At 36.4% G+C, this 18,900-nt stretch overlaps 3 protein-coding genes across 3 annotated transcripts; 1 reads left to right on the top strand and 2 right to left on the bottom strand.

The window, feature by feature from the left end:
* Positions 1-465: 465 nt before the first annotated feature.
* On the top strand, positions 466-3,251 carry LOC111808357 (short-chain dehydrogenase TIC 32, chloroplastic-like). The gene is made up of 8 exons (XM_023694287.1): positions 466-699; positions 768-999; positions 1,074-1,153; positions 1,226-1,382; positions 1,807-1,891; positions 2,164-2,251; positions 2,470-2,516; positions 2,748-3,251. Exons 1-8 carry the CDS (start codon positions 576-578, stop codon positions 2,946-2,948), a joined length of 1,014 nt encoding a protein of 337 aa, XP_023550055.1. The 5' UTR covers positions 466-575; the 3' UTR covers positions 2,949-3,251.
* A 611-nt stretch (positions 3,252-3,862) lies between these two features.
* On the bottom strand, positions 3,863-7,270 carry LOC111808356 (putative E3 ubiquitin-protein ligase UBR7). The gene is made up of 6 exons (XM_023694286.1): positions 7,080-7,270; positions 6,798-6,953; positions 6,221-6,379; positions 4,956-5,216; positions 4,302-4,796; positions 3,863-4,225 (listed from the first exon to the last, which is right to left on the bottom strand). Exons 2-6 carry the CDS (start codon positions 6,876-6,878, stop codon positions 4,136-4,138), a joined length of 1,086 nt encoding a protein of 361 aa, XP_023550054.1. The 5' UTR covers positions 6,879-6,953; positions 7,080-7,270; the 3' UTR covers positions 3,863-4,135.
* Positions 7,271-7,986: 716 nt separating this feature from the next.
* On the bottom strand, positions 7,987-18,835 carry LOC111808355 (ABC transporter F family member 3). The gene is made up of 17 exons (XM_023694285.1): positions 18,443-18,835; positions 17,905-18,120; positions 17,586-17,775; positions 16,093-16,424; positions 15,196-15,324; positions 14,962-15,063; positions 14,712-14,858; positions 13,689-13,751; positions 13,509-13,555; positions 13,361-13,420; positions 11,414-11,496; positions 11,112-11,206; positions 10,619-10,705; positions 8,865-8,952; positions 8,657-8,742; positions 8,480-8,542; positions 7,987-8,337 (listed from the first exon to the last, which is right to left on the bottom strand). Exons 1-17 carry the CDS (start codon positions 18,644-18,646, stop codon positions 8,215-8,217), a joined length of 2,115 nt encoding a protein of 704 aa, XP_023550053.1. The 5' UTR covers positions 18,647-18,835; the 3' UTR covers positions 7,987-8,214.
* Between the last annotated feature and the right edge of the window lie 65 nt (positions 18,836-18,900).

The following is an 18,900-nucleotide window of genomic DNA, read 5'->3' as shown; positions in this document are numbered from 1 at the left end:
AATTTAAAAAAAAAAGCCAGAAAGGAAGTGGCCATCTGTCACCTTTCATAATTCCTCATTTAATTAAAAGCTATAAATCCCAATTTTAAAAAATTAAAAAAAATATATATATATATATATATTTTTACTTTTTATATACAAAAAATCAATTTTAGTGTTATGTTTTCCAAATAAATATATTTCTATTTCCAAATACCGAAGTTGATTCTGCTGTTCATAAAGTTCTTGAATTTAGCTTCCTTTAGTATAATTTATAAAATTTTAATTACTTATTTTATTTTATTTTTTATAATAAAATTCCAATTTTATGAACCATTTTTTAAAATATTGGTAATTTTAGTGAATATTTACAAAATTTAAGAAATTGAAAAAATGATAAAAAAATCTAATAAATATTTAAAGAGAAAATTTTAAATATTACAAATTTTCTCTCTCTTCTGAAATGACAAATATGTTATATCCACCCTTTCTCTCTCCTCCCCCGTTATAAACTGTGGTTCGAAAGCCCCTTCGTTCTGAAATTGACAGATGAAGAGCGGCGTGCCCTGCGATTTCTGACACTTTTACCCCCCAATATGCTCCATTCTATCAAGTACCTCGCCGGCTCCCCCGGCCCCTCCGGCTTCGGCTCCAAATCCTCCGCCGAACACGTCACCGCCTCCGCCCTCCACCTCCCTTCCATCACCGCCATCATCACCGGTAAGCTCAACTCCAACCTCCTCTCTTACTCTCATCGTTAAACTCTACTTAATCTCTTCTTCTTTCAGGCGCGACGTCGGGGATTGGAGCGGAGACGGCGCGGGTTCTTGCCAAACGCGGGGCTCGGTTAATCCTCCCGTCGCGGAACTTAAAGGCGGCCGAGGAAGCCAAGGCGCGGATCGAAGCTGAATGCTCTGGCTCGGAAATCATCGCCATGGCTCTGGATTTAAGCTCTCTGGCTTCCGTTAGAACCTTCGTTGCCCAATTTGAATCGCTGAATCTGCCGCTGAATCTCCTCATGTAAATCTCTGAAGAATCCATTGATTTCTGTTTTCCTCTGTCAATTGGGATTTTAATTTTTTAAAATTTTTCAGAAACAACGCCGGGAAATTCTCTCACGAGCACGCGATTTCGGAGGACGGGATCGAGATGACCTTCGCCACTAATTATTTGGGTAATTAAAAAAAAAATTAATTAAAATAATTATAATTAGAAATGGCGAATTAATGTTGTGAAATGTTTTCAGGTCATTTTTTATTGACGAAATTGTTGGTGAATAAGATGGTGGAGACGGCGGCGGCGACGGGGATTCAGGGGCGGATTGTGAACGTGTCCTCGAGCATTCACGGCTGGTTCTCCGGCGACATTATCAAATATCTCGGCCAGATAAGCCGAAATAAATGGTAAATTTAATATAAAAAAGGGTTTTCTTTTAATTTGTTTATTAATTTACAAATTTATCACACACAATTAAAATTTTGAAATTTTAGGACATCAAATTTTAATTTATTTAAAATTTAATATAAAAAGGGTTTTTAAAAAAAAAAAATAAAAAATTCTACGTTTATTGACTAAATTCTTTAAACCATCCATTTTGAAGTTTTTTTATGAATTCACAAATTGATGGACACAAAATAAAAAATAAAAAATTTAGGATATTAAATTCAAATTTATATATAACAAATTAGTTAATATAAAATTTTTCAGTTTTAAAATTTATTAAAAATGAATAAAAATGGTATTTAATTTAATATAATAATAGTATTTTTTTTTTTTGGGTAAAAAAAGATGGTGATTCTAAAACAGTTACTGTGGGTGAATTTCCAGCAGGAATTACGATGCGACACGTGCGTACGCGCTCTCTAAGCTTGCGAACGTTCTGCACACGCACGAACTTGCTCGCAGATTGAAGGTTCTTTACATTTATAATATTCCTTAAATACCCCACTCTTCCTTCTTTATTATAGGGTTTAATTCGTCTTTTTCCAACTCAGCTTTGACTCATATATTTTTTTTAATTTGCATTAATCATTATTATTGATTCTTTTCGTTATTAATTTTCTTAATGAAAAAGTAATTCTAAAAATAAATAAAAAAGGTTTTAATTTAAAATTTATTATACAAAATTAAAAATTATAATTCAAGAATTTGGTTAATTATTAATTTTTTATTATTTTAATTTAGAAAATGGGAGCTAATGTCACTGTGAATTGCGTTCATCCGGGAATCGTTAGAACTCGACTCACTAGAGATCGTGAAGGTTTCATTACAGGTACCAATTTTATTTAATTTTTTCTTTTATTACGAAGATTAAAATTAATTTATTTAATTTATGTTGAGGATGGTTGGGAGTGAGTCGGCTAATTTAGAGAATGATCATGAGTTTAAGTAAAAGAATACATTTGCATGAGTATGAGGCCTTTTGGAGAAGCCTAAAGCAAGTGGACAATATTATAGTTATTTCTAACCATTTATTTATTTATTTTGCAGATTTGGTGTTCTTTATAACTTCTAAACTGTTGAAGACAATCCCTCAGGTAATCAACCTAAACCTCTTAATACTTTTTATTCTTTCGCAGTCTTGTTGGGAGTGAGTCCCATAGCCATCCTGGAATTATAAATAAAGGAATACATCTCCATTAGCATGAGATCTTTTGGAGAAGTTCAAAGAAAAACCATGAGAGTTTATGCTCAAAGTGGACAATATCATATTATTGTGGAGAGTCGTGAGTTTTAACAGTTTTGATGTTGTTCTTCGTCTTCCACAGGCGGCGGCAACCACATGCTATGTGGCGGCAAATCCAAGACTAAGTAACATCACCGGGAAATACTTCGCCGACTGCAACGAAGCCTCGCCGTCGAAAATTGCCGCTAGTCTGACGGAAGCCGCCCGTCTCTGGTCGGCGTCGGAGATCATGGTCAACACAAACTCAAAACTCGTATTTAATCCAAACAATGCCTTGGACTAATTTAGTTTATTTAAAAAAAAAAAAAAAGAATTAAATACCTGAAAAAATAAATATAAATATATATTGTTTTGTTAGGAGAGAGAATGTTAGTCGAGAAATGAAATATAAAATATAATGGTAGATGGTAGGTAGACAAAAAGCAGGAAGAAGGTAGGTAGGTAGTGGAGGGAATGAATATATTTAGGTTTACAAATATAATATATAGTTTTTAGCTTTATTTTGTGTATAATATATAGTTTCTTTTAGGTTTTAATTTAATGTTGGTTGTGACATATAATAAGCCAAGTGCTCTCTTTATACTTATATTTAATCATTGGACCCATCAAGTATTGGAGGATTTGGCTGTGTGTGAGATCATCTAATCATGAACATACTATGATTCAAGGGCAACATTTAAAGCAACCAAATTAAAAAAAGTGCCTTTAGTTTTAAAGACATAGATTTAAATTATGCGGGTGTCCTTTAAATATAAACTAATTTCATAATTAATTTAATTAATTTTGTAAAAAGTTATGTTTACGCTCTTAAATTTGGAAAATGAAAAATAAATTAAAAAAACATAATCGACATCCTAATCAAAGAGTTTAATGGTATTAAGAGTAGTAACTATTAAGTTTTTTCGATTTTTTTTTTGAACTAGTAACTATCAACGAAAGTCGTCTTAAATCCTATTTTTGGATTAGTTGAGTTAACCCGATGAAAAAAGTTTCTATTTGTTCATTGTTTTAGGGTTAGCAGGATCAACTTAGAAGAACAAAATATTTTCCTTCTTGACTAACTAAAGACTAAATTTGAATTGAGATACAACAATACATAAACAATCTGTCGGTGGAGAAGATCTATCGATCTAAGACAGAGAAATATCTAGAAGAAAATGAGGCCACATGCACAGAGAACACAGAGAACGGACAACATTACGTCAGAAATAGGTCTAGCATATATTAGAAACAAGTCCGAACCTAAGTTAAATTTACAGCTAAAACCATGGTGATGGTTCACCCATCACACCTACTAGCAACGGGGGAGAAAACATAGCATGTCACAACAAAAGTTTGACACCTCCGGTAGCCAACAAGGTTTTGAAAACAAGTCGTTTCTGAAAGCATAATCTAGATGTCAAAGTAAATTATGTTTCATAGTTAACAGTCTTACGAAACGGAATTCTCAAAGAAACACTAAATTACGTTTCATTCAGTACGACGTCTCTTTTTAGCTAGATTCTCAAATACCTGGTGGATATCTGCAGATGTAATCGGCTTCGACGAGTCGAACGATTCCTGCAACGTAGAACAGAACATATAACCAAGGAAAATACGAACATAAGCAAAGCAAACACATATAATGAGTGAATACCATGAATGTACGAATCTCATCCTTCATATCTGCAATGCCATTTAGAATCTCAATCTTCTCCACATGGCCCAGGTTATCAAACAGCTTTAACTCAGCACCCTCTTGTTCCTGTAACTTCTCTTCCCTCTTCTGCTTTGCTATTTTCTCATACTCAGCAATGGAGTCTTCTTCATCTACCAAGAAACTAATGTTCTTCAGCTTGTAATTATGGATGCATTTTTCACATCTGCACAAGGCACTCCTCCAGTTCTTTGAAAGAAACATTGGCTTGTTTTCAGCAATTATGGAAGCAGATGAAGAGGTTTCAAGCACACAACTATCAGTTTGAGTGTTATTATTCTCAGGAAGTTCACTAAGCAAGCTGTTCTTTCCAGCAGAGTGCCTTCCCACTGCCCATATAGACGAAGGATATTGAATCAGGAAAGAACAAATTTCCGAACACGCCGGGCATATAAAGTCCTCGTATAGGGGCTCCCCTTCTTCGTCTCTTGGAATCTGCAGAATGAACAAGTACAATGAAGTCCATGTTATTTCAAGGTTCACCAAATCTCGAGACTCTTTTAATGATAAGCAACAAAACATTGTAAAACAACAAAAATGGAGAAACGAGACAAAATAATTGAAAACCCATGGAAGGCTTTTGTGTCAACACACCTCATCTATGGAACTGAGACCAAGATGTTCCTCATGGAACCAATCCTCACACATACAGCACTGAATCATCTCCACCTGCTCTTCGACATCTGGATCGGGATAAGGGCGATTGCATATGCAGTATGATCCTTTAAAATTATGATTATATGAGTTGTTGGCATTTTCTACGTCTTTGTTTGAGAACAGCTTGCAGATGAAATCTCCAAATTTTGAATTTCCACAGTCGCACCTGAAGTTTCTTTTGGTCCATAATTCCACAATCTGGCCCAAGAGAACAATGATCACAATAAGATGGGGCAGAGGCGGGGACGTTAAGAAGCCAAATACTTGGAGAGTTTAACATCATCGAAATAATTATTGACAATCAGCAAGTAAACATGTTCCTGAATCAATAACCTAAATTTACAACATGACAAATACCCTAAATGTTTTCGCAGAAGCAGAACCGGTAAGGTCCCACATCGGTTGGAGAGGGGAAACAAAGCATTCCTTGTAAGAGCGTGGAAACCTCTCCCTAGTAGACGCGTTTTAAAAACCTTGAGGGGAAACCAGAAAGGGGAAGCCCAAAAAGGACAATACATGCTAGCAGTGTACTCGTTACAAATGGTATTAGAGCCAGACACTGGACGGCGTGCCAGCAAGGACGCTGGGCACCCAAGGGGATGGATGTGAGGTCCCACATCGGTTGGAGAGGGGATCGAAGCATTCCTTATAAGAGTATGAAAACCTCTCCCTAGTAGACACGTTTTAAAAACCTTGAGGGGAAACCCGAAAGAGAAAGCCCAAAAAGGACAATAATGCTAGCGGTGTGCTTGGGCGGTTAAAAATGGTATCAGAGCCAGACACTGAGCGGTGTGCCAGCGAGGACGTTGGGCCCCCAAGGGGGTGGATTGTGAGGTTCCACATTGGTTGGAGAGGGTAACGAAGCATTCCTTATAAGGGTGTGGAAACTTCTCCCTAGTATACACATTTTAAAAACCTCGAGGAGAAACCTAAAAGGGAAGGCCTAAAGAGGACAATATTGGCTAGTGGTGGGCTTGAACTATTACAAAACCACATACAACAAGCTGGATCTTCAACAAATACTCGGTGTCGAAAAAGGGATCAGTTAATTATGGTAAAAAAGTACATCTTTTATATCATATGGATCGTACTGCTTAAAAGCAATCTGAGCCATGGTATCAATAGTTGCCACCATACACTGGACAAAAAAAAAATTAAACCCCTGCATATCTAAACAGAGTTCCTTCTAAGAACATGTATACCTCATGTCCATCATGGCATGACAAGCTACAGGCTGTGCAAACTCCAGCATTTCCATCAGGGGTACAAGTTAGACATGAGAAAATGGCTTGTCTCTTCATATAACCCTTGCTGTAAGTACATTCCTTTCCTTCATCGCCTCCCAAAACTAAATCCGCTTCCTTGATAAATAAAATGATGATAATAATAATAATCAGATACCATGCACCCAAAATGAAGATACAGAAACAAGAAGAGAAGACATTAGAGTTGTATCATATTCTCTGTAGAAAGCCCAAATGACCTCCGCTAATTGGAAACTTCAGAACAGTACAGGTGATCTGAATTCTGAGTATGTAACTATATCCTCTACTAACACTACGAACACACACAAAACGTCGCGACAGGAGATCGACTTACAATGAATTGGACGCTCCAATCGATTTTAAGAATTTTGATAAGTTTTGCGGCCATGAACCCTAATTATAGAAAACCCAGTTCGTCTCCAAGCCATTATGTCGCTAAACTTTTGGAAAACCAACCAGTACTCAGACATCGAAATTGAAAGAGGAGAAGTGAGAGAGAGAGAGAGAGAGATACCAGCTCCTGATCCTCAACTTCCTTCAGATACTCCTGAATAGAAATTGTTTGTTCGGTTTCGTCGTCGAAAACTTCCGCCATTTCAAATCAAACGATGTAGGAATTTTCAATAACACTCCACTATTGATAATCGAAACTAGTTCTCAGGATCCAAACCTGAAGACCAAACAAAACATTAATTACACTCAAACCCCATAACGAAAATTCGAAAAGAAAACAGCGTAGGGAGATGCCCTAGAACAAAAGGGTGAGATCCACCAAATTTGTAGAGAAAAAAAGTACCTCATTTGGAGTTGAGAGACCGCTCCAGAACCTGAAGGCGATCAAATTGAAGCACAACACAAGTAGCGTCGATTGAGAAAGGATTTTCCCCTCGTTGATAGATAAAAAATGGAATTGGGTTTGGATGAGCAGGGACTCTTACGGCATTCTCCCGCCACAATTAGCAAAAGTGGGCTCTTTCATCGCTGAAATCAAATATATAGTTCGCTGATGGTTCCCTCCACTTCCAAGTCCTTGGGTTTTGGAATTTAGGGGAAGTAACTCAACTAACAAACCAAATTTTAAATCCCACTGATTAATTTCTTCGTCTCGAACATCGAGCTGATGAAAGAAGGGCGATAGAGAGAGGTGGAAGGACGACAGCCTCTCATGCATTACCAGAAGGAGTTAGTGCGGAGAGCATTAAGACCTAGAACTTAAGAACGTCAGTTAGTGATTGCGCCAAAATAGAGTCCGTTAGAGCGAGAGAGAACAATTGATGAAATTCATAGATATTGCAATTACACGTAGAAGTCTTCACCTCTCCTAAAGAACAAACATTATTTAAGACCATGTCAACCACAAATACACGACCACATGCCAGTGAAATGTTTTTATTTCTTTCCGGCATTGAGAAGTATGGGCAATTCTAACTTTGATTTGTCGACTAGTCTCGAAAGTATCCGAAGATACTTATCATAAGTTTTAACAATACATCTTGACATTAGATTCAACAATATACCTTCTTCACCGAGCCGAAGTACAAGCTAAACTCCTTGAACTTACTCTATTTGAAGTAGAAACGATCCAGAAAAACATGAAAGCGGAGCTCGATCTCTTCTAAATAAAAAAAACGATCATTAACCGAGAAATAATTTGGTTCTTTCTCAGATCAAATATCAATTTTCCTACACTTCATTGCTGTAAGTGAAAAGAAAAACCTAAGAGAAAGAACATATATTGAACTGCCAATGATCAGTAAAGGTAAGTTACACTTTCAAAATGGCATATTCTCCTGGAAAACTTCATGCCTCTATGTGTATACATATATAAAATTCCACAACGGTTGAAACTCTTCAAGCGCACAAATTTTATATTAAAGCTATCCAACAACCAGATGGAACCCAGTTCATTTTAAACCAACCACTAAGTGCCTCTACGAGGACTGCAGTATCTTCTTGTAATCTTGGAATGTGCCATGGAATGGATTTACTTTACCATCTGACACTGCCCACAGCTCCTCAACACTTCCCGATATCAGATGCTCGTCGTGACTCACCTGTAAACAGATATCGATCAATATACAGCAAGTGTAGAGATATGAACTTGGTGTCTCGATGTCAAGTTTCGTGGTAAGATAGCTTAAGATTGACTGAAATGAACCGAACGTGGATAAAATTAGGAGGGGGAACCGAACGTACCATGAGAATGCCTCCTTGAAACAAGACGAGGCCCTGAATCAGAGCCTCCACCGCATCCAGATCCTACACATTTTGACAACATTTAACCAAATAATTGTGGGGAATTTTGTTCTTACTTGATGCCACTATTTGTATATATTTGATGTATCAATAATCTTAAAGAGGACAAGAAGTAACCAGATGATTGGATGGCTCGTCAAGCAATATAATGTGCGGCTTCTTGAATGTGATCTTCGCAAAAGCAACTCTGCTTTTCTGACCACCTACATGATTCATCGTGATACATAAATATCCAGCGATAATTTTCCCAGAATAGCTTTGGGCTTCTGAGCAATAGAAGCTTTCAGGCTAGAACGTACTACATGGAATTGTCAAGGAAAGATACCAGATAGTGTGTACATAGGCTGAAGAGCAAGGTTTCCAGTTACACCAAATGAACCTAGGTGAGCTCGAAGCTTTTGTTCCGGCACGCCCTGCAAGCAGATATGAATGAATTAGTTTTATCTTTTCCCTTGCAAAGCAGATAAATTAAGTACAAAAACTGCCTCAATATCTCTACGGCCGTCAGCAGCATGAGCATAAGAAGCACGAGCACTTTAGTTTATCTAATATGTCCGTGTCCAACAAATGTAGAGTACTGTTAGACACTTCGTCTACATTACTGTTATACACTTATCTAGAGATGTACACGGGACGGGACGGAAAACCTTCCCCATCCCTGTCCTTGCCTCTTCTTTCCATTCTCATCCCTGTGAAATTCCCTATTTACTCTTGCAGGGTTAAGGTTCCCCGCATGGATTATTTTTTCATCTTTGTTATACATATTTTATTTTAAAAAATATTGATAAAAGAATAATAGATAATGTTTATTTTTTAATATAATTCAACCTAAATTCTAAAAACTCAAATTTCAATATTATAACCTAGTATTTCACACATATATTAATTTAATTTTGAGCTTTAGTTTTAATATACTTGGCGGGGTTGGTGTCAGGAACAGAGAATACAATCCCCCATCCTGGCTCCGTTTAGCTAACAGAGAAAGATATCTTCCCACTTCCTCCCCCACTCCCCATTTAAACAGGAACTCCCCAACTCATTGGGGCAAATCTCTGTGGAGCCCGGCAACACGGGTTAAATGGACATCAAACACTTGTTAGTACAAAATTCAGTATAGGTCCAACATTTATTATACACATAAAACACTTATTAAGTACTCATATCTAAACAAACACATAACATTGTGGGACAAAATTCATATAGTTTGAGAGCAAAATACATCCAAATTAATTTTAAGCATATAAATGCACAAACTTATTTGACTTTAAATTTCATTCTCGTAAAAAAAAAAGATATATATATACTTTTTAAAATGCATATTTTAATAAACGAATCATTGTCGTGTCCTTGCCCTAAATTTTTTTCAAAAGATACGTCACCGTGTCCATTTCATATCTATATCTCGAGTCTATATCTTTGCTTCTTAGGTCATTTTCCATACTAATCTTTATGTTACTTTTATTCATTTTTCTTTTATTGACCATAGGTGGCCGAGTATCTCAACTCATCTTGCATACGACAACAACTTGATCATATCAAATAACAGCTGATGTCGTGAAAAAACCATAGAATAATATCCAGAGTGGTTTAGACTCCATAGTTTAAACTCTAAACCTCAAAGGTAATTTGGGTGTAAGCATTTTTGTCAGTCCGTCCAAACCTCTTATTTCTTACGAGCATAGTTTACACAAAGCAATTATGATATTTCTACTATCATTTCACTTACACGATCGATTTTAAATGAGTTGAATGACACCCAAAGAAAGGTTTCAGTCCAGAAAAAGGGTTGACTAAGAAATTTGCCAAACAAATATGAAGCTAGCTATTTCTCGCAAGGCTTAAACCAATATACATAGAGACTAGAGGGTGATAGAGTATAACCAATTTTCTTTTCTAATCTAGGGAAGAATATCAACAAGGTCAAAGTCCATCAGGAAGCTAGAGACAATACTGAATACAGTAGAGCAACTTGACAAATCCGTAATCATACCTTTTCATGATCAAAACGTCACTTAAGAACATTGTTTATATAAAAGAAAAACAGCAAACAGAAAATATAAACGTGACAAGTGAACTCACTGGAAAGCAACGCATCATGTACAGAAGTGGATTTGAAGACAAGTCTAACCCATCAACATGGTGCTGACTAAAGACAGCTATTCGAACCTGTACACGATAAGTTAGTCAACAAATAATCATGAAACTTAAGTTTTCATTTCTTTTCACTGAGTCTTAAGAAAAGATGAGCTACAAAGGAGGGGAGGATATGCCATTCGATAATCATTCCACCAAGCGCCAAAGAGAATACTATCCAATTAAGGTGATTATAATTAAATAAACAAAGAAACTAATTAAGGTAACAAAAAAAACAGCTCAATAATGTCTAAACATTAAAAACGGAAAAATGTATAAACGTAAAATACCATAGTTCCAAACTACATTAACACAAAAATTGAAATATCAGGGTCATATTGATATTGATATAGAACCATCACAGTTAATTTTTCACTTAGAAGCATCGAAGTTAATTTTTACACTAGCATCCAGCTCTGAAACCCAAGGAGAAAAATACCTTAGCTGAACGAAAAACAGTTCCAGAGGTGGGTTGAAGTTCCCCAGCAATTAATTTGAGGATGGTTGATTTACCAATGCCATTTGGACCAACCACTGAAGAAGAAGTTGGAAGTCTAATCAGAGAGGAATGGTGCAGCTATGATATATAACATATCAAATGCTAGAATTAAAAATAATGAAGGATATGAATAAGAGGAACATGGAAGCCAAGACCCAAAAGCAGAAAAACTACAGGTTTACATACTGAACAATCCAAAAGCCCTATACATGTGAAACAATACAAAATTCAGATTCCCTTACTTGCTATTCGACTGTCAAGATCAATCCCAAAATTCAGATTCTTGAATAATATGGGTCCACCTGGATAGCCAAATGATGCATCACTGCAGTCCCGAAGAAGAGACATCAGAAGGATTTAATAACAATAATTATGTGCAACAATCATCTAAGCAAGGATAGTTACACCATCTCATATCTCATTAAGCAGCATAAGACCGCATAACCTTTTAAACATTTTGTCACTAAATGTGATTTTAATGCTTCATATGCACAACTTCTCAAAACAAACATAGTTATACCAGTATTCCCGAGCATCCTCATTAAATTTTCTTGCAAAACAAACACAATTGTCCAAGGATGCCAAATGTCAAAGGTCCCAAGCATCTGAACATCGAACATCTAGAAATGTCGAGTACCCTAATAATTCCCAACATTTACAGCCCCTTATTGATATCCTCTTCTATAATTTTCCAATCTTCTAAGATAAATATGGTAAAAAAAACATATCTTGTTTCAATAATTCAATCACATTTCTAGGATTGTGTATTAGATAGACACCAGCAGCCTATGCAATCACAATTTTGAAAATTTTCAAGTTCAACCACCAATGGTTAAAGGAAAGGATAACTAACATGACTGTCAAGAATTTCAAATAATCTCGACAACTATCTAATCATATAACCAAATTTTTTAGATTTTCAGCATTCAAGTGCGGGACTTTGTTTCCATTTTTTAATTAAATGGAACTTCCATAGATAGCACGTTCCTTTGCTGGACTCCTAGAGTTAAAAAAATAAAATAAAATAAAATAAAATAAAAAATCCAGTAAGAAGGATATTTGCTGGACTCAAAGTAGACCTCTGAGCCTTCCTCAACAAAATATTTCAAAACAGAAAAAAGAAGGATAACTTGAAGAAATTGAAAACTGAGATTTTTACTAGAACCCTTACAAACGCGCTCTTTTCCACATAACATTAGGCTCTAAGAAGTGTGGTCAAAGTCATTTTGCAAGCAAAGCCTCATTAGGAAGTCTTGGGTTTCCTATACCCAACTTCCCCATGCCAAAGATTTTGAAACCACGTCCCACCTAACCAGATGATAAGCTCCCCCTCAAACCCTTCCCACAGAAAATCCCTAAACTTCTCACAAACCTTGCTCACTGAAACAGGCATCCAAAACAAAGATAAGAAATGACTCGAGATACCACTAGAACTGACTGTATAAACATTAGTCTTCCCTCATTGGAGAAGAAAACCATTTTTTCATAAACTCTTACCTCTTCTGATCCTTTTCCACCATAGGTTTTTAAAAAGTTCGACATTTCGGGTTACTACCCAAGGGGAGCCCAAGATAAGAGCAAGGGCCTCATAACCTACCAAGGAAGCCCATGAATTAAACTTCACAAAGTCATAGTTTAAGCCGATGGAGCTTTCACCGTTGTTAATCATAAGGCTTGAATAGATTTGCCGAATGACAAAAAACAATTAAGATCAATGAAGGGCCTATCATAATCTGAACAGAAAAATGGGTGTCGTCGTAAAATTGAAGATGAGACGTCTGAATTTACTACTTTCCCGCCTTAAACCCTTATCAATTCCTAATACTTGGGACATCCACCACAAAAAGAAAGACGAAATGTGAAAGAGGGTCTTGACTAAGGCCTCCAAACACCAAAATCTTATGCAATAACATATCCGAGAACTTTATTTCCACCCACAGCCATTCTTCTTTGAGACTTTATCCACAAAGTCCCAATCCATATGATCATAGGCTTTCTCAAAATTGATTTTAAAGATAACCCTCCACCTTCCTAGAGTAAAGATAAAGCCAACACATAAGGATCATCAAGAAATATAATCAAAAGTAATAGCTTAATGCTTTCGAATTGGTACCAATTAAACAAGAATAATAAATGGCTCTAGTACAACAATGTCAAAGAGCAACAATAGGCAGCATAAACTATCTCACCTGAAGCTTATTATAGGTGGACCTGGCCTGTCATCTGGCGTTGGGAACTCAAATTTGTAGCTGGAAAGCAGAAAGTAAGTTCCATTACGGCCATAATAGTGTATTCAATGCACTAGTAAGTTGATCACTAAATGAAATTAGTACATACTCAGGATCATTTATAACTTCATCCACATGACCAATTCGCTCCAGAGCCTGAGATTAGAATTAGAAGCTTTAAAGCACGCAATGTTGTGGACTTCAACATACCATAAGAATTCCTAATTTTAAATTGTGAAACAAAGCAGTGATTATCTCGCATTAAACCCTTCAAATTCAACGGTAGTACCTTGATCCTTGATTGAACAAGAGATGCCCTCTTCGCATTGTATCTGAACTTATCGATAAATGTCTGCAGTGTAAAATATACATTCAGGAATTAACAAAGGTTAATATCATCTTTAAAACAATCAGTAAAGCAGAGAGACAAGACATCTCACAAATAAGAAGAAAAAAGAAGTATATTTTTAGTAGAAGGTCAAACAGAGTAAATAATGTCAAGACAAGCTGACAAAGTGAAGAATCATTTGAAAAGGGCAAGCACATTAGCAGAAAGAACCAAGTAAATGATCATTATAGCACAAAGTTCATTCAATTCTAACATCCTCTATTTAATAACTGAAGAAGATAGCGTAACAAATTTTTAAAAATAAATAAAAATAAAATAATAATAACATAAACAAACAAAAGAGACTGGTCACAAAAATCATATGAAAAGATGAAGTGGAAAGCAAATGAAATGAACAAAACATGGGCCCAGAGATGGAAAACACTATCAAGCAAGGCAAGTCTCGCCTTATGAAGAGACGCGAAATAACAAGAAGCAAACTAAAAAAACTACCTTTAGAGTCTACAAAATTGTATTCTTGAACTAAAATTCAAAAAAAGTAGGAAGGGATATGATGTTGATCCTCCAGTTTCTACGTTTCTCTTTTGAGCGTCGATGACAAATTCTTTTTGTAATTATTTGTTAGGACTTATTTAACTTGATTGGAGACCATTTTCCTTTAGGGGTGCTCCAATTGTGGGATTCGTTTTTTTTTTACATACCCTCTTTTTCTTTCATTTGTTTCTCAATGGAAGTTGCTTTTCGTTGATTTAAAAAAATTAAAATAAATAATAAAAAAACAGAAGGAAGCATGCTTGCACAAGGAAATTCGTTCATATGCAGCATTAGGTGGTAAATTAAAAAAAGCAGACTTATAACCACATAAGCTATCCGTAAATCCATGCAAACAGAATCCATTGCACATGTAGAAGACATCAAGAGAGAAAAGAAAGCCAATTGAGCTGTCTTTTGTTTTGGTGCAACCTGCATATGAGTTCGTGTCCGTTCATTTGCCTCAAATGCTTTCTGTTGGTTCTTAAGTTGCTCTTCTCTTGTCCTCTCAAATGTATCATAGTTACCTTTATAGGTTGTTAATTTCTGCCCTTGAAGATGAAGGATGTCAGTGACTACCTGAAAAAAGGTCCGTTGATTATCTGAAAGCAAGTAGTATCGAAAACCAAAAATATTGTTTATAAGATATAAAGCAAGCAACAATGTAAATAAATAACTTTACCGTGTTCAAAAATTCTCTAGCATGAGAAACAACTATGATTGTTTTTGGCCACTTCACAAGGTAGGATTCCAACCAGAGAACAGCATGAAGATCAAGATGGTTCTGTGAGAGGTAAAGATGACAAAATAAGTGAAACATTAAACAGAGGCCACACAGTAAACCCAATTTGTTTTTGTTGTGTGTGGGTGGGGGGTTTGCTGGGTTGCACATTGAAAATTAAGATACATCACATACTGTGGGTTCATCAAGTAGCAACAAATCAGGCTCTATGAACAACGCACGTGCAAGAGCAATACGCATTCTCCAACCTCCTGAAAATGCTTTGGTTGCTTGCCGCTGCATTTCTGGGGAGAAACTCAGGCCCTTCAAAGTTTTCAAAATATGTGTCAAATATGACTTATATGTAAATAAATAGGCTAATAACAATTATATTAACTTTTCTTTGTTCTTTTTTTTCCCAGAAACGGTACATCAGAATCCATGGTATTATTACTGCAGTAAATGTCAAAGGGCAGATTGACAAATACATTTTTCATGCACGGCGTATCACTGTACATGAAAGCAACTAAGTCAAAGACAAGAAGCCCTAAATATATTATTGGAACATATACACCAAAAAAGAAGGAAAATACAAAGGTCAAGATTTACAACAAAACAAACAAAATCATAACTTTTCACCTAGAATTAATCACAAGAAATAGCCCATAGGCCAAGCTTAGAACAACTACAACAACTAGAATTAATTGCAAAAGGTTTATGGTTACATAACAAGTTGAAGAAGCATGAAACCTAGCAAGAGGAAAGAAATGATCCAATCTCTACAACTATCATTGAAAACGATACGGTTAATTTTAAATCAAATCAACAAAAAAGCAGCCTATCACATTGTACGGAAAATATTTTCTTGGATTATAACAGATGCAGGAGCTGATCTATGCACTCAAGGTGGGGGAATGGTCCAACTGATGAAATTTTTTTTTGGAGATGGCATACCACGGAATATGGATCATGGCTGAATAAGCGATCTAGAGAGCGGTAATTATGCATGAGAAGTTGATGAAGTTTAGTATAAAATGCTTTATACGAAAATAAAATAATTGAAATCCATAAAGGTAAACGTCTTAAACTCACCGCAAGAATGGAAGCAGCACGTGCCTCTGCAGAATAAGCATCAATAAACTCAAGTCTTTTGTATATCTCTTCAAGCCTTTGTGCAATGCCATCTTTGTCAACAGCCGCACTGCTTTTTGCATCTTGTAGGGCTAGAAGACGAGCTTCCTCCCCCAAAAGTTGGGTTCTCTCAATATCTGAGTTTAAAACACACTGCAATGCTGTTGTATCATCACCAACAACTTCCTGCTCTACATGTAATATCTGGCAATTCTGAGGAATACCATCAATGGCATGCATAGCCATTGCCCTAAGAAAAGTTGTCTTCCCCGTACCATTTCTTCCTATAAGACCTGCACTCAGAGGCCATGGATTCTAGTATTATTAAGATCCTCCAAGATAGTTACTAATTACAAATGATTTGTGAATATGTACGTGCAATGCTTGTATTTAAATTAATGGTGAATTTGTATGTTGCCTCAAGAATAAATTCCACGACTCAGTATTCGAATTCCACTAATCAGTAATTGATGCCTCTTTTTTGAGAGAGAGATGGCAAATAACAGGATATTTAGTTTTGAAATTTTGGCTTCCCAGCCAATTATCCTTCCAGAATAATGCCTTGTCTCCCTTGCCAATGTCAAAAGATTTGTGTTTGTGCAGAAGCTGCAATAATTTTTCAATAGATTTCCACGGACCTCTCGAGGAGAATAATGATTTCCTACCCAATTTCTCAACCACAAATTTTTCAAATAGTCTAAACGTGATGCTCCATTTACATCTTTTGTGTGGAAAATATATCAAACAAAAATGGTTTATTACTAATATCACAAAGCCGGATGCCAGTAGGGGTAAGAAATGGTTCACTTAAGTAAAACTCCTTTCACAATATCTTAATCCTCCCCCAGCACGAACCCTCTATAGATAATGAAGCAACTACTTACAAAGAGAGGTTGGTGAGCAGCATTAATCTATAAAATAATTTCATGGTTGAAATTATGAACCTCTACGTTGTTCCACCCCACTAAAAAGGCAAAAGTAGAACCACAAAGTGATCAAACTAAGGCGCCAGGGAGAGCCAATCAACTTAATTTGCAACCCACCGTCAACTATGAAAAAGCAGATTGCAGCGAATATGGTCGGGGTGACAAGGTCTTTAGTGTGTTACTATCATGGGGTGTTTATGGGCTTAAGGGGAAGAAAAATTCCTATCTAACTCAAAGGACCCATTTTCTAGTAGGGGTGTGCAAAAAAACCAAGAAATGGAACCAATCAAGTCAAGTCGACTATTGTGTCCAGGTTTCTAGAATTCTCAGTTTCCTCAGTACCTTTTTTATTAAATAAAAATAAAAAATAAAAAATAAAAAACTGATATCTTTGTTTTCAATTTGGTTTGGTTTTTCAAATATTTATGTATCAGCAGTTATCATGTTGAGATCTTTTTTTCAAGTAACTTTTCTACCTTTTAGAGTTATATATAAATCCAATCAATAGAGTGGAAAAACTAAACTCACCATAATGCCTTCCAAATGACAGTGTGATTGTACCATCCACAATCAAATCACGACCACCAACAGAAATATTGAAATTCTCCATATGAATATCTTTGACATTAGGTCCGCTGCTACTATCGTGATTAACACGTATTACAGGCATTCCTGCCCTGGCTGCCTCCATTTCAGCTAAATGCATTTGGTATTGCGCCTGATGATTAAAAGAAAGCATTTGAAGCTAGTTAAGGAATCAATCAGCATTGCCCATGGCTAGCAAGTGTTTCATAACAGCAATGACCATATTTTAAAAGGTAACCACAACACATCAATGATTTTTCACCTCTCTTTGACGCTCTTCCTTCCTCTTTCGCCTTTCTAGCTTTAATCGGTCACGCTCAGTCAGTACAGGACCATCAGTAACTTCCGGCTTCTTCTTTGGAACCTGCTCTTCATCCATTCCTTCGTTCATTCTCATGGGTGTTACAAGACTGCGCACAGCTGGTTTAGGCTTGACCAGTCCATGCTTCCCAAACTTTTCTGAGATTCTACTACAAACCTACATAACTCCCAGGTATCAGAACAATATAGTTTCAAAGATAAAGTCGTTTCAAATTGCCAATATAATAACCATCGAAGTAACCACAAATCGATGGAAATCATTATCTCAAAGTAGATAGCTATAGTGAATTCTAATTAATCTTGATTGTACAAGTTTCTTCCGACCACATAATCCAATAAACAAACTAATCACTTGACAACGTGAAAAATCTCAATACAACCGCCATAAAATTGACAAGCCGCGAACAGGGACACAATAAAAAACTTGAACTATTTCCTACATTTTTCAGAGTAATCAATCAAACCACTGTACAACTAACCGTGCGGCATTCGGTGAAGTCGGTAACGCATCCAGCACCAACGAGAAGCTCACCCAGAGCATCAAAAGCTCCTTCGCCATCCTCACCGAACTCGAAATCCTCGTCCGCAAGAACATTAATGATGTAATCGATGATGGGCTCATCCACATCCTGGGTTCTCTGTCCAAGGACCTCGTGCACCACTGCGCTCGCCACCTCCGTCATCTCGAGAACCCAAATTTGAGTGGGGCTCTTGATCAAATGAAGACTGGCTGCTGATTCGAGGGCTTTAGCACAATTTTCCCTCCTTCAGCAGGGGACTCGCGGCCTTCCAGCTCCAGCAGCTGTTCGATTTGTGAAAGCGAGAAGCGACGCGAAGACGGCTATAGATGTTTGTGTCTCCCTTAAACCTCGATCTTTTTTCCCCTCATTTCTAGATTTTTTTTTTTTTTTTTTTTAATTTTTTATTTATTTTTAAT

This window comes from Cucurbita pepo, chromosome LG13 (assembly GCF_002806865.2).
Source record: "Cucurbita pepo subsp. pepo cultivar mu-cu-16 chromosome LG13, ASM280686v2, whole genome shotgun sequence".
NCBI classification, from domain to species: domain Eukaryota; kingdom Viridiplantae; phylum Streptophyta; class Magnoliopsida; order Cucurbitales; family Cucurbitaceae; genus Cucurbita; species Cucurbita pepo.
This window is presented reverse-complemented; position numbering and strand designations above follow the sequence as displayed.